Source organism: Martes martes (genome assembly GCF_963455335.1).
Source record: "Martes martes genome assembly, chromosome: X".
Lineage (NCBI taxonomy): Eukaryota > Metazoa > Chordata > Mammalia > Carnivora > Mustelidae > Martes > Martes martes.
Window position 1 is genome coordinate 65,991,080 of NC_137897.1, and position 14,260 is coordinate 66,005,339.

Below are 14,260 nucleotides of genomic sequence, written 5' to 3' on the forward strand. Positions count from 1 at the left end.
TTAAGCATTTATAGAAGCCCGACCCAAAAAGCTCCCATTCATATCTGCATTTTTTTGCTCTAGCCAAAATGGACATGATGAGGCATCCCCACATGGATTCCTTCTACAAAATGAGGGTATATGGTTTGAAGACTTCCCTTACAATAGGGCTGTCCCTATGACTGTTGAAAATTGGTTTACGCAATTACTGGGAAAATACATGAGCATATCTGTGTCTTTTATAATTTGTCAGTCCTCACTGAGCGATTTAAAATCAAGTTGTTCGTTGCTTAATTCCGTGTTCCTTTCATGAATGGACTGTATATTACCCTTCAGTAACCTCACTGAAACATTAAGTAAGATCAGCTATTTTTAAAAACTACTGATTATGGAAAGACTGAAAGTTATTTTGTGATAATTTTTCACTTTCCAATTTCTACTTACCCTAATGCTATTACTAGAAAAGCTTACATGGAAATAGTATCTCTGTTCGGAAAAGTTCAACACCAAAATCATACCTCTTAGTTTGTCATATTAATTCTGATAAGAAGAAGCATAACAGCACAAATAAGATGACAAGAGGAAAGTAAGTCAGATGATACGGACACAAATTGCGACATGCAAGTACTTCTAGTAATAAAGCAAAAGGAGGAAAGAAAAGGCCAAACTGGGAAATAAAAATCCACAAGATATGATACCAGTCTATTTCTAAGTACTGTTTCCATGTGGCATTAGATGTTTTTTTAATGTCTTTCAATTATTGCAAAAAGACAACTCAAATTAAGGGTATATACTTTTATACATCACACCCAATAAACAGATTTTTGTATATGGAATATATCACTTACATTTTAAAGAGAATACGTATAGTTTCCTTATTGAACACTGAAGTTACAAGTTTTCTAGCCTGAATTGTATAGTTCAGTGCTCAGTAATTAACTTTCTCTCTGAATTAAACAAAATAAAACACACAGCAAATAGTACATTTAGCACATACAAATAGTTCACTTATATTCGCTAAACAAAACTGTAATATCCTCCAGTTTACATTCATGAATTTCTGTCAGTAGTAGTAGTAATAGTAGTAGTAATGGTATTTTCTTCAACATGAAAAGATTCTTTAAAATTCCATCATTTAGAGAAAACAATATATATTACCCAGTGATTCTGAATCATAAATTTAATAATAAGAGTGAATCTGTCAGACTTTTTTTATAAATACGATTAAAAATGTGTTTAGATTTTGTGTTAATCATTAATATAGCTTCCTTTTCAAAATGTCAGTTTATCTCTTTGTATCATTGTCTAAACTTTACTGAAATGCATTTTGCTGTATCATGTGTGCTAAGTCCACTGCAATAAAATTTAAACTATATTGCCATAGGATTCAAGGTAAATTAATATGCTATACTGTAATTCAATTTTGGAAGTCCAAAAAACAACAGTGTAGTGCATTATAAAAGGGACAGATGATTAAATCCAACTGATTAACTTGAAACCCAGCCCACGTGTCACGAAGGTAGTAGCAACACATGTATTTTATTTTCAAAGGCTTAACTATAACCCACTTAGTAGATTACAACACCAACATAAAGCCTCTGTCTAAAAAATTCAATTGCACTACAATTCCATTAGATGTAAAATTTACAGAGGACTTATGGAAACCACTATTTCTAGATGAGGACATTTATGGGTAATATACGTCTGTCTGCACACATAATTTGTGAATTAATTCTGTAAAAACTTTGGCACCAACCATATCAGGAGTTCATATATTAGCACAAATGAATGTAGTCCTTTGGTTGTACACAATAACAATCTTCTACACAATACATTTCTTGTTTGTTTTTCTTTTTAAAAAAGCCTATTCTTCAGGATCTGGTGTTAAAAAATATTGGCATTGCTTGGCATTATGCTATTATATTTGCATCCTGATTATTGGTAATGATTCCCCAAATCATTATTTTATAAGACCAGAAAACTAACAAAGTAACTTTATTTGAAAGGAACTTTACAAGTTAGTGTGCAGAAAAATTGTTAGGACTTCGTAGACACCAATTATATACTTAATTACTTGGACACTACCGCAAAACAATATTGTATGACTACTGTGGACCTGTGTTTTTTTAATCTCATCTCCCTAAAAGAGGAGGTTTAAACAGAATATTCAAGTAATGTAGCAGAATATGATGCTTTTGATATAAGATTAGGCAAAAAGCCACAGTTAATTTTTACTTCATCCAGGATGGCTGAGGAACAACTAGAAATCTTACAGACCAGTTGATGTTCGTTTTTTCATGCTCCGTCGCTGAGCTAAGTTTGAAGCAGCAACAGGCTCAAGGACTGGTTGAAAGGTCTTGTGAGTCAGGGCAGAATATGTGGTGACCACTGCTCCCTAAAATAATGAGAAATAAGACAAACTGAATAACAATATTTGGATGTAAAAAAATTCCATATTACTATTTGTTTATAAAGATTTTATTTATTTGACAGAAATAGTCAAGAGGAACACAAGCAGGGGGAGTGGGAGAGGGAGAAGCAGGCTTCCCGCCGAGCAGGGAGCCCAATGCGAGGCTCGATCCCAGGACCCTGGGATCAGGACCTGAGCCAAAGGCAGATGCTTAACGACTGAGTCACCCAGGTGCCCCCAAATTCCATATTATATCATGAGAGATTTAACTAGAATACAACTTTATTTCTGAGGAAAATAACTGCATATACTTGATCTATGCATTAATGTTCCCTTCATGAATTAATACCTGCTTACTTGTATATTTTTTTATTTCAATGATTATACTTACATATTTTTAAAACATTAAAATGTATTCTTTCTGGCAGCCTTTCATCATGCATATAATTTGTTGTAAACATTTTAAGAATTTTATTTTTAATAGAAGTTTTTATACTTAAGACATGGAACATAATGTGATGTACATATACATAGTCCAGTGATTATTATAGTCAAATAACATATCTTCTCCTTACATAGTTTTCATTTTTTGTGATGAAAGCATGTGAAATCTACTCCTGTCAAATTTCCAATATTTAATACAGTATTATTAACCATCATCACCATGCTGCACATTAGTTACCTATACTTATTCATCCTACATAACTACAACTTTGAACTTTGACCAATATATCCCCATTTTTCCCTCTTCCCTGCCGCTGGCAACCACTCTTCTACTGTCTGCTTTTATATATTTGACTTTTTAAAAATTACACATCTAAGAGGGAGATATATATATATTTTTTCTTTCTGTGTCTGGGTTATTTCATTTCGCATGTCTTCCAGGGTCATCCACGGTGTTGCAAATGGCAGGATCTCCTTTTTTATCTTTTATTTTTTATTTTTATTTTTTTTAAGATTTTATTTATTTATTTGACAGGCAGAGATCACAAGTAGGCAGAGAGGCATGAAGAGAGAGAGTGGGGAAGCAGGGACCCCGCCGAGCAGAGAGCCTGACATGCGGCTCGATCCCAGGACCCTGAGATCATGACCTGAGCAGAAGGCAGAGGCTTAACCCACTGAGCTACCCAGGCGCCCCAGGGGATCTCCTTTTTTAAAGTTGAATAATATCCCACTGTATATATGTACAGCACTAGTCATTTATCCTCAAAGAGATCTCTGTGCTCCCCTTTTCAGTGCAGCCTTATTCATAACAGCCAAGACAGGGAAAGAACCTAAGTATGTATCAACAGATAAATGCATAAAATACTAAAATCTTAAAAAGTTTCAATGTCTATAAATATGGAAATCTGCGCCAATGGTTATTAATTTAGGAACCAATAACAATATTTTCTTTCCATATGAAACTTGCACTTAGTACACTTCTAGTCCCAGTGTCTCAAGAGCAAGTCAAATACAATCAAAGAATTTTTATTTATCAACAGAAAGGCAATAGGTAGAAAAGAAAAGTAACAAGAATCCATGGTGGGGGCGCCTGGATGGCTCAGTGGGTTAAAGCCTTCAGCTCAGGTCATGATCTCAGGGTCCTGGGATTGAGTGTCACATCGGGCTCTCTGCTCAGCAGGGAGCCTGCTTCCACCTCTACCTACTTGTGATCTCTGTCTGTCAAGTAAATAAATAAAATATTAAAAAAAAAAGAATCCATGGGGGTTATCTAAAAACAAAAATAAAAACAAATCTATGAATATATCTTTGAAAAATAAAGGTATTTAAGGTAATTATATGTGTTATCAGTGAATGGCATACAGGCTTTATTAAGTATTTAGGAGATGCATAAAAGTATGTTTGTTTTACCTTAATGACATCTGATGTATCATTTCTATTTGGCTGATCATTCAGCAAGCGGTCTCTGTGGGTTATCCATGAGTGTTTTAATACTTGTTCTGTAGTGTACCGCTGATGTGGGTCCATATGTAGCATATGGGAGAGCAAATCCTAAATTAAAATGAAAAATACATATATACACATATATGAAACCATATACCAGCAAAGGTTTTAGTAAAATATATTATTTCACATTTTCTTGATATATGAAAGCATCAGTAGCTTTGTGATCTGTTTTGTTTGATGTATATGCAGGGAAAACCACACTTATACTCTGCATAGTTAACTGTCAGAATCTTCAAACAGAGTTTTGATATATGGTAAACTCTTAGCAGTCATTTCTAAATCAGAAGATACCAAATCTGTGGAACTGGAATGTGGTTAGTGAGGGAGGAAGAAAATGTAAAGTAGCAAGGGTTATCCTGGAATGTGCTGAATAGTCGAGGAGAAGAGAGGCATTGATCTTTGCTGGTAAGCTAGGCCCTAAAATACACGGGTATGTGTAGACTCATACAACATAGAAGGGAAGGTCCCATGTTGTTAAAACACTCAATAGCTGAGGGTTTAGGTATAAAACACACAAAAAAGCAAACATAAACCCAAGGTTGGCAGCTGACTGCTAGCATTCTAGTGGTCAGAGTATCATAAGTTTCTTGCAGACTAACTTACTTTAACTTACTTTATCTCTTACGATAACAAGCTGTAAGTATAATACAACTTGATAATAAAACACAATTTTAAATAGAAACTATCTCTACCAAGCATCTTTTAGAAAAAGGAAAAATAAACTCTCCTTAAAAAGCATCATCTAAAAAAAGTCATCATTTGTGAACATTTCATCAGCAGCATAAGCAGTGAAACTAAAGACTCTATGTAGCAACATCAGAATTTGAAGAATAATCAAAGTATGTAGGAGAATAAAACAATAAAAAAACCTACTGGAAAAAGGACAAATATAAAAAAAAATGAATGGGGAAGTAATTTAGAAAACAACATTGAATTACTTCAATAAAACAGACCTAACTGATATTCATAAAAAATGATAAAAGTTCAATAGTCCAAGGACTTCTACCTCTAGCTGAAATAGAATACTAGAGGCTGGATTCACCTACCTGTTTGAAACAACACTCCCCAACATACATACACACACACACCACGCACACGTGCACGTGCACACACACACACACACCATAAAATATAGGAAACAACAGTTTTTCAGAGATCAGATATTAAGCAACACAGACAAATGATCCCTAAGAGATGGGAAACAAATCAAGTAAGCCTTATGATTGCCCAAACTTACTACCTTGAGTGTTTTCAGGCTTTTGTATAGATAACAGAAACCCAGGCAGTGCCTGGTAGCTTCCTTGAGTGGTTGAGACAGAACTAAGAGTCAGGGAAGACCAAGGCAGAGTTAGCAGGATGGACTACTAGAGTGGTGAAAGGAGCAGAGAGAATACTACAGAGACCTGTAGAGGGTTTTCCTCAATTATTCAGCAGATTATTGATAAGCCAACATCTGTGGGAAAAACTATTTGAAAGGATTAGAGGGAAATCAGAACTCATCAGGGCTGACAATATTACCAGTTCTCACAAGCCAGACTGGAAAAATCTCCTAATTCATGGAGTATTTCGTAGAGTACTTGGAAGTAACTTGCCTGACTACTGTGTAGCTCTAAACACTGCTCTGGTCCTGCCTAAGAAAGATTCAAAGGGAGACCCCAAATTTTCAGATTGTTTCACCTAACTTAATTGTGCCCCAGAATAAAGCTGAAGAATCTGTATAAGAATACAAAAGTGTCCAGCATACATTAAGGTAAAATTCACTATGTCTGACTTCTTATCAAAAATTGTCAGGCATACAAAAGAGAAGAAAAATAACATACGAGAAGAAACCAACCAATCAAAATTGGCCCATGATTGATACATATGTTAGAATTAGCAGATAAGGACATTAAAACAGTTATTATAACTCCATGTCATATATTAAAAAATAGAGACATAGAAGATATAAAAAGTCACAAATCAAATTTCTAGAGATAAAAACTAAAATGTGAGACAAAAAAATAAAATGAATGAAAATTTGATATCAAAAAGGAACTCGGCATAAAACAAACAAAAGAACAGAGCTGTGAGATAACTTCAAGCAGCATAATACACAAATGCAATAGATGTCCCAAAAGGAAAGAAAGGAAGAAAAACTATGTGAGAGAATAATGTTTCGAAAATTTCCAAATTTTACAAAAACCATAAGCCTATAGATCTAAAAAGCTCAGTGAGGCCCAAGTACAAGAAAAATAAAGAAAATTATATCAAGGACACCAAACCATGTTTCTCAAAATCCAAGGCAGAGAAAACTTTAAAAGCAAATAGAGATTTAAAAAAAAAAAGACATGTTACATATAGTGAAAAGAGAGATCAGAATGATAGAAGATTTCAGAAAAAAAAATCAGGGTGTCTGGGTGGCTTAGTTCGTTAAGCGGCTGCCTTCGGCTTGGGTCAAGATCCCAGGGTCCTGGGATCAAGCCCCATGTCGGGTTCCCTGCTCGAGGAGAACCTGCTTCTCCTTCTCCCTCCACCTGCTGCTCTGCCTACTTGTATTCTCTCTCTGTCAAATAAATAAGTAAAAATCTTTAAAAAAAAAATCAAATAACAAGACAACAGAACTCCTGAACAACCAAAGGGTCAAAGAAAAAGATCAAGTGGTAAATTAAAATAAACCAAGACAGAAATAAAACATGCCAAAACTTATGGAATGCAGCAAAAACAGGTCTAAGAAGGAAAGTTTATAGCAATGAATGCCTACAGTAAGAAAAAAAAAATCTCAAAAAAAGAAAAAGGAAACAAGAAAGCTCTCAAATAACTCAACCTTATACTTCAAGGAACTAGAAGGAAAAAAAAAAAAAAAAAACAAAGCCCCAGAGCAGGAGGAAGGACATAATAAAGCAGAAATCAATGAAATACAGAGCAGAAAAACAACAGAAAAGATCCACACAACTAAGAGCTGGCTTTTAGAAAAGATAAATAAAACTGACAAACTTTTTAGGTAGACTAAGAAAAAAAGAAGACTCAAATTAAATACAAAATTAAAGAGGAGACATTACAAATGATGCCAGAGAAATAAAAAGGATCACGAGAGTACTACGAAAATTTATGTCAATAAACTGGATGACCTAAAAGAAATACATATATTCCTAGGTATACATATCCTACCAAAAGTGAAGAAAAAGAAGACCAGGTAATGTGTAAGGAGACTGAAGCAGTCATCAAGAATCTCCTAACATAGAAAATCCCAAACAGATGGCTTCACTGGTGAATATACCGAACATTTAAGAAAATTAATGCTTACCCTTCTAAAACTCTTAAAAAAATTGAAGAGGAGGAAACATTCCCAAACTCGTTTTATGAGGACAGCAGTACCCAATATTAAACCCATATGAAAGCACTACAAGGAAAGAAAATACAGGCTGCTATCATTGATGACCATACATGCAAAAATTCTCAACAAAATAGTTGCTAACCAAATTCAACAGCACATTAAAAAGAACACACAACATGACCAAGTAGGATTTATCCCTGGGTTGTAAGGGTGGTTCAATATTCTCAAATCAATCAACATGATACACCACATTAATAAAAAGAAAGGCTAAGAACCACATGATCATTTCAGTAGATGCAGAAAAAGCATCTGGCAAAGTGCAACATCCATTCATGATAAAAACCTTCAACAAGGTAGGGTTAGACAGAACATACCAAATCCAATGAAGGTTTTTTTTTTTTTAATTTCCCAGCACCAAACCCAATAAAGGTTACATACTAAAAATGTACAGCTAGTATCATCCTCAATGGGGAAAAATTCCAAGTTGTTACTCTACAGACAGGACAAGACAGGGACGTCCACTCTCATCACTGCTATTTAACAGTTACTGAAGTCCTAGCCACAGGAGTCAGGAAAAAATGAAATGCAAATCATCCAGATCTGCAAGGAAGAAGTCAAACTTTCACTAAATGCTGATGACATGATACTATATATAGAAAACCTAAAAGACTCCACCAAAAAATTGCTAGAACTGGCAAATTATGTATAGTCACAAAATACAAATCAACAGAGAGAAAACTGTTGCTTTTCTATACATAAATAATGAAATAACAGAAGTAGAAATCAAGGAGTTGATTCCATTTACAATTGCACCAAAAGCCGTAAGATACCTAGGAATAAACCTAACCAAAGAAGTGAAAAACCTGCACTCTGAAAACTATGAAACACTGATGAAAGAAATTGAAGATGAAACCTACTTTGTTGAGGGTTTTAATCATGAATGAATGTTCTACTTTGTCAAATTTTTTTTCTGCATCTACTGAAAGGATCATATGGATCTTATCCTTTCTTTTGTTAATGTGGTGTCTCATACTGATTGATTTGTGAATACTGAACCATGCTTACAACCCAGGAAAAAAGTCCCATTTGATCATGAGGCATGATTCTTTTAATGTACTATTGGATTTGATTTGCTAGCATTTTGTTTGCAATTTTTGCATACATTTTCATCAGGGATACTGGCCTATAGTTTTCTTTTTTTAGTGGAGTGTTTATCTGGTACTGGTGTCAGGGTAATGCTGGCTTCATAGAACGCATTTGTTAAATTTTCATTCCATTTCTAATTTTTGGAATAGTTTGAGGGGAAAAGGTATTATCTCTTCTTTAAATTTTTGGTACAATTCATGTGTGAATTCCCCTAGTCTTGGACTTGTGTTGGGAGATTTTTGATGACTGCCTGAATTTCTTTGCTGCTTATCAGTCTCTTTAAGTTTTCTATTTCTTCCTGTTTCAGTTTTGGTAGTTTATTTTTCCAGGAATTTATCCATCCATTTCTTCCAGGTTGTCCAATTTTTTGGCATACAATTTTTCATACTCTTCTCTTAAATTATTTGTATTTCTGTGGTGTTGGTTGTTATCACTCTTCTCTCATTTGTGAATTTATTCATTAGGGCCCTTCCTCTTCTCTTTTTGTTAAGTTTGGCTAGGGGTTTTTTCCAATTTCATTACTTTTTTCAAAGAATCAGGTCCTGATTTCATTAATCTGTTCTACTGGTTTTTTGTTTTTCATTTCTATATGATTTATTTCTGCTCTAATTTTTATTATTTCCCATCTTCTTCTGGCTAAGGCTTTTTTCTTGTTCTTTCTCTAGGTAAGGTTATGGGTTTTTTTTAAGATTTTATCTATTTATTTGACAGACAGAGATCACAAGTAGGCAGAGAGGCAGGCAGAGAGATAGGAGAAGGCAGGCTCCCTGTGGAGCAGAGAGCCCAACGTGGGGCTCGATCCCAGGTCCCTGAGATCATGACCTCAGCCGAAGGCAGAGGCTTTAACCCACTGAGCCACCCAGGAGCCCCGGTTATGATGTTTATTTTGGATTTTTCTTACTTTTTTATATAGGCATGTATTGCTCTATACTTCCTGCTTTGACTACTTTTGCTGCATTTCACAGGTTTTCAACTGTTGTGTTTTCATTTTCATTTGTTTCTATTTATTTATTTTTTATTTTTCTTTGACTTCCTGGTTTACCCATTCATTGTTTAGTAGCATGTTGTTTAACCTCCACGTGTTTGTGGTTTTTTCATATTATTTTTTTCTGGTTAACTCCAAGTTTCTTTTCACTGTAGTCTGAAAATGTGCATGGCATGATCCAAAGCTTTCTGTATTTTTTCTGGATTGAGACCTAGTATGTAACATATTCTGGAAAATGTTGCACATACATTTGAAGAGAATTTGTACTCTGCTGCTTTCGGACGAAATGTTCTCAATGCACCTGTTAAGTCCATTAGTTCCAGGGTGTCATTCAGAGTCATTGTTTCAATGTTGATTTTCGGCTTAGATGCTCTGTCCATTGCTTTAAGTGGAGTGTTAAAGTCCCCTACTATTATTATCAAGAAGTTCCTTTATTTTTGTTATCAAGTATTTTATATATTTGAATGTCCTCAATTTGGGGGGCAAAAATATCTACAATTGTTAGATCTTCTTGTTGGACAGTCACTATGTTGATACAGTGCCCTTCTTCATCTCTTGTTACAGTCTTTGGTTTAAATTCTGGTTTGTCTGATATAGGTATGGCTATTCCAGCTTTCTTTTGGTGTCCATTTACAATGGTAAATGGGTCTCTATCCCCTCACTTTCAATCTGTAGGTGTCTTTCAGTCTAAAATGTGTCTCTTTCAGGCAGCATGTTGATGGGTCTTGTTTTGTTTTTTTTTTAATCCATTCTGATACACTATGTCTTTTGGTTGGAGCATTTGATCTACTTACACTCAAAGTAATTATTGATAGATATGTATTTAGTGCCATTTTATCACTTGTTTCATCATTGTTTCTGGAGATTTTCTCTGTTCCTGCCTAGTCTTTTTCACTTTTGATCCTTCGCTTCCACGCAGAGTCCCCTTTAGTATCTCTTGGAGGGCTGGTTTAGTAGTCACAAACTCCTTTCATTTTTGTTTGTCTGGGAAACTATCTCTCCTCCTATTCTGAATGATAGCTTGCTGAAGATAGTATTCTTGCCTGTAGATTTCTACCATTCAGCACATGAATTTATCTTGCTTGCCAACTTTCCATTGAAAGATCTGCAGCTAACCTGTAGTGCCTTCCTTTGTAAGTTAGGGATTTCTGCCTTCTGCCTGTAGGATTTTTTTCTTTGTTGCTTTATTTTGGAAATTAAGCATGATATGTTTTGGTCTTGGTCTGCTTTTGTTGATTTTGATGGGATTTCTCTGTGCCTCTTAGATTTGCATGTCTATTTTCTTCCCCAGATTAGGGAAGTTTTCAGCTATTATTAATGAAATAAATTTTCTGTCCCCTTTTCTCTCTCTTCTTCTTCTGGGACTCCTATAATATGAGTGTTATTATATTTGATGGATTCAATGAGGTCCCTAAGTCTATTCTCGTGTTCCACGATTCTTTGTTCTCTCTTTTGCTCAGCTTCATTATTTTCCACTACTTTTTCTTCTGTATCACTTTTTGTTCCTCTGCCTCTTCCTTCATTGTGTTCATTGCATCCAGTCTGTTTCAAATATCATTTATAGCATTTTTCATTTATTTTTTAAATCTCTTTTATCTATCTGGTAAGGGTCTCCCTGAAGTCTTACATTCTTTTCTCAAACTCAGCAAGTATCTTTATGATTGTTGCTTTAAATTCTCCATTGGGCATATTACTTATATCAGTTTTGCTTTGATATCTGGCTGTGACCTTATCTTGTTTCATTTGAGATGAATTCCTCTGTCTTGGCATTCTGTCTAAATCTCTGTCTTCTGTGTGTTAGAAGAGCCTGTTATATGTCCTGCTCCTGGGATTAGCTTTACACTGAGGAGGTCTTATAGTGTCCAAGGTCTGGTGCTGCAGAGACTGTCTCTAGTGTGCGTTGCAGGCACAGTGCTGCTCTGTTCTGGCTGTTTTATCCTTCAGGCCAGTCATCTGAAGAGTCTCTCCTTGTGTGTAGTGGGCAATGTTTGGTCCTTGGGCAGAGCTGAACTTTACTTAATACAAGCATTTATAGAAGAAATTTTACTCTAATATCTTCTTTTGCTATATCCCACAAGTTTGGAATATTGTGTCTTCTTTTTCTTTTGTTTAAAGAAATATGGTTTTCTGTTTTATTTCTTAATATACCATTGCTTGTGCAGTAGTGTGTTATTTAATATTTACATATTAAATATTTAATACTTACATTGTAGATTTTCCAGCTTGGTTTTATTGTTGATCTTTAGTTTTGTACCATTGTGGTTAGAATATAACTTGGTAAGATTTCAGCCATCTTAAATTTATAATATTTGTTCTGTCTCTCTTTACATGATTTAATAAGGGGATTTTTCTGTACTTGAAGAAAATGTGTATTCTACTTTTCTTAGATGGAAGGTTTTATCCATATCTTTTAGAACAACTTACGGTGAAGTATGCGTCAAGTAAAAAATGTTTTTGTTGAAAAAAAAAGTAACTGAAGGTACTCATTTAAAACAAAGTATATCAGAGTGGAAATGAGTTGGGGGATGGGTGAAACAGGCATTAAAAGTACACATATAATGATGAACACTGAGTAATGATGTATAGCAGTACTGAAGCACTATATTGTACACCCGAAACTAAGATAACACTGTTAACTATCCTGGACTTAAAACAAAAACAAAAACAAAAATTTAACAAAAAATAAAGAAATATGCTTGGCAAAAAAATAAAATAAAACAAAATAAAAGCTATGGTACTAAAGTTCTAGAAGAATTTCATTATAATTTTTTTAAGTGTTAAACTGTTCTGCAATATAGATCAGGTAAAGGTAAGTTTTAGTATACTTAAACTTCATATTATGTAAAAAACTGTAGGAATAAGAACACCTTTACTGTTATTATTTATTTTATTTTTTAAAGATTTTTTAAAGATTTATTTATTTGACAGGGGGAGAGATCACAGGTAGGCAGAGAGGCAGGCAGAGAGAGAGGGGGAAGCAGGCTCCCCACTGAGCAGAGAGCCCCATGCGGGCTCGATCCCAGGACCCCGAGATCATGACCTGAGCCGAAGGCAGAGGCTTAACCCACTGAGCCACCCAGGCGCCCCCTTTGCTGTTACTATTAAAGATTTATAGACCTCTATTTGATTCTCCTCACATAAGGCAAGCTAATAAAGCCTTTCTTTCTCTAGAAAATCTTCTCTAATGTGTAGTAGAATGAAAAGAATGCTGGACTGAAAATCAACTACAGCTCTGTCATTTGTTGGTTTGTGACCATGGGTAAGATAAATTCTACACACCTTGGTTTATCTAACTACACAATGACGGACCAGGTCCCTTCTAGCTCCAGAAATCTATGACTTATAAATACATACACAAAGGTTCTTATACTTAAAGAACATTCAAGCCAAAATGAAAAATAAATATTTATGTAAAACTTGGCCACTTATTGAAAATTTACAGTCATTCATAATAGGACAATATTTATCTTTGTATATGGACAGAAGAATCTTACTGTGTAAGTTAACAATGGAAGATGTATCTGAAGAAAAGATTAGTTTTTGAAAAAGTATTCAATTAGGTATTTATTATGCTAAGTGTGTTAGGAAATGTAAAAAATGAGTATGACATTTAAACACTGAGGAGGAGGAATAAAAATGCACACAAATACAGACAAAGGAGAATGTGTTAAGTGCTCTAATAAAGTACATACAATATAGTAATGGGAACACAGTAGAAGAGAAGTAGAACTTACTTTTTTTATAGGAGGCAAGGGAAGAGGTCATAAATAGTTGTCCCATAAGAAATTCTACTGGTCGGGGCAACTGGGTGGCTCAGTGGGTTATAAAGCCTCTGCCTTCAGCTCAGGTCACAATCCCAGGGTCCTAGGATCAAGCCCTGCATCAGGCTCTCTGCTCAGTGGGGAGCCCACTTCCCCCACCCCTCTGCCTGCCTCTCTGCCTATTTGTGATCGCTGTCTGTCAAATAAATAAATAAAATCTTTTAAAAAAAAAAAGAAATTCTACTGGTCAGTTCTTCGTTGGTTAAAGGTCTATGTACTTGAAATAAGTAACACATTGTTAACTTAAAATACTAGAAAATTTAAATAGAACAGTCTTCTAATTAATCAGGTATTACTGTGTTTATATGGGGTGACACCACAGGCTTTTAATTACTCTTGCCTCTTCTACCTTTGCTTTGTTTACAAGATACTTGTCTTCCCTGTTTCACAAAAGGGAAGCAGTAAAATGCCAGTGTTCTTGAAGCCTGCAGTTTGGAGGTGAGGACTTAGCTGAAACTGTTGTAGCAATAAAACACACAAAACTATCATACTTCAACGCCCCCCCCCACCGCCCCATTTAACTGAATGAACAAAGTTTATGAACTCTGCATGGACAGGAGGCAGACAGAATCATCGTCTATATAGTTCTGTCAGTGGCATTCACCAATAGCCAGAGCATTTAAAGGAAAAAAAAGTAGCTTGTAATGAACTGCAAT

The 14,260-nt window shown here is 34.9% G+C and overlaps 1 protein-coding gene across 1 annotated transcript in view; it reads right to left on the minus strand.

Moving 5' to 3' along the window:
- Nucleotides 1-761: 761 nt before the first annotated feature.
- Nucleotides 762-14,260, minus strand: part of RPS6KA6 (ribosomal protein S6 kinase A6) — a 170,604-nt gene continuing 157,105 nt past the window's right edge. The window contains exons 21-22 of the mRNA XM_080795171.1: nt 4,244-4,384; nt 762-2,374 (exon numbers count right to left, since the gene is read on the minus strand). Of these exons, the coding sequence (XP_080651297.1) occupies nt 2,249-2,374; nt 4,244-4,384 (267 nt within the window). The 3' untranslated portion in view covers nt 762-2,248. The remainder of the gene's footprint in view (nt 2,375-4,243; nt 4,385-14,260) is intronic.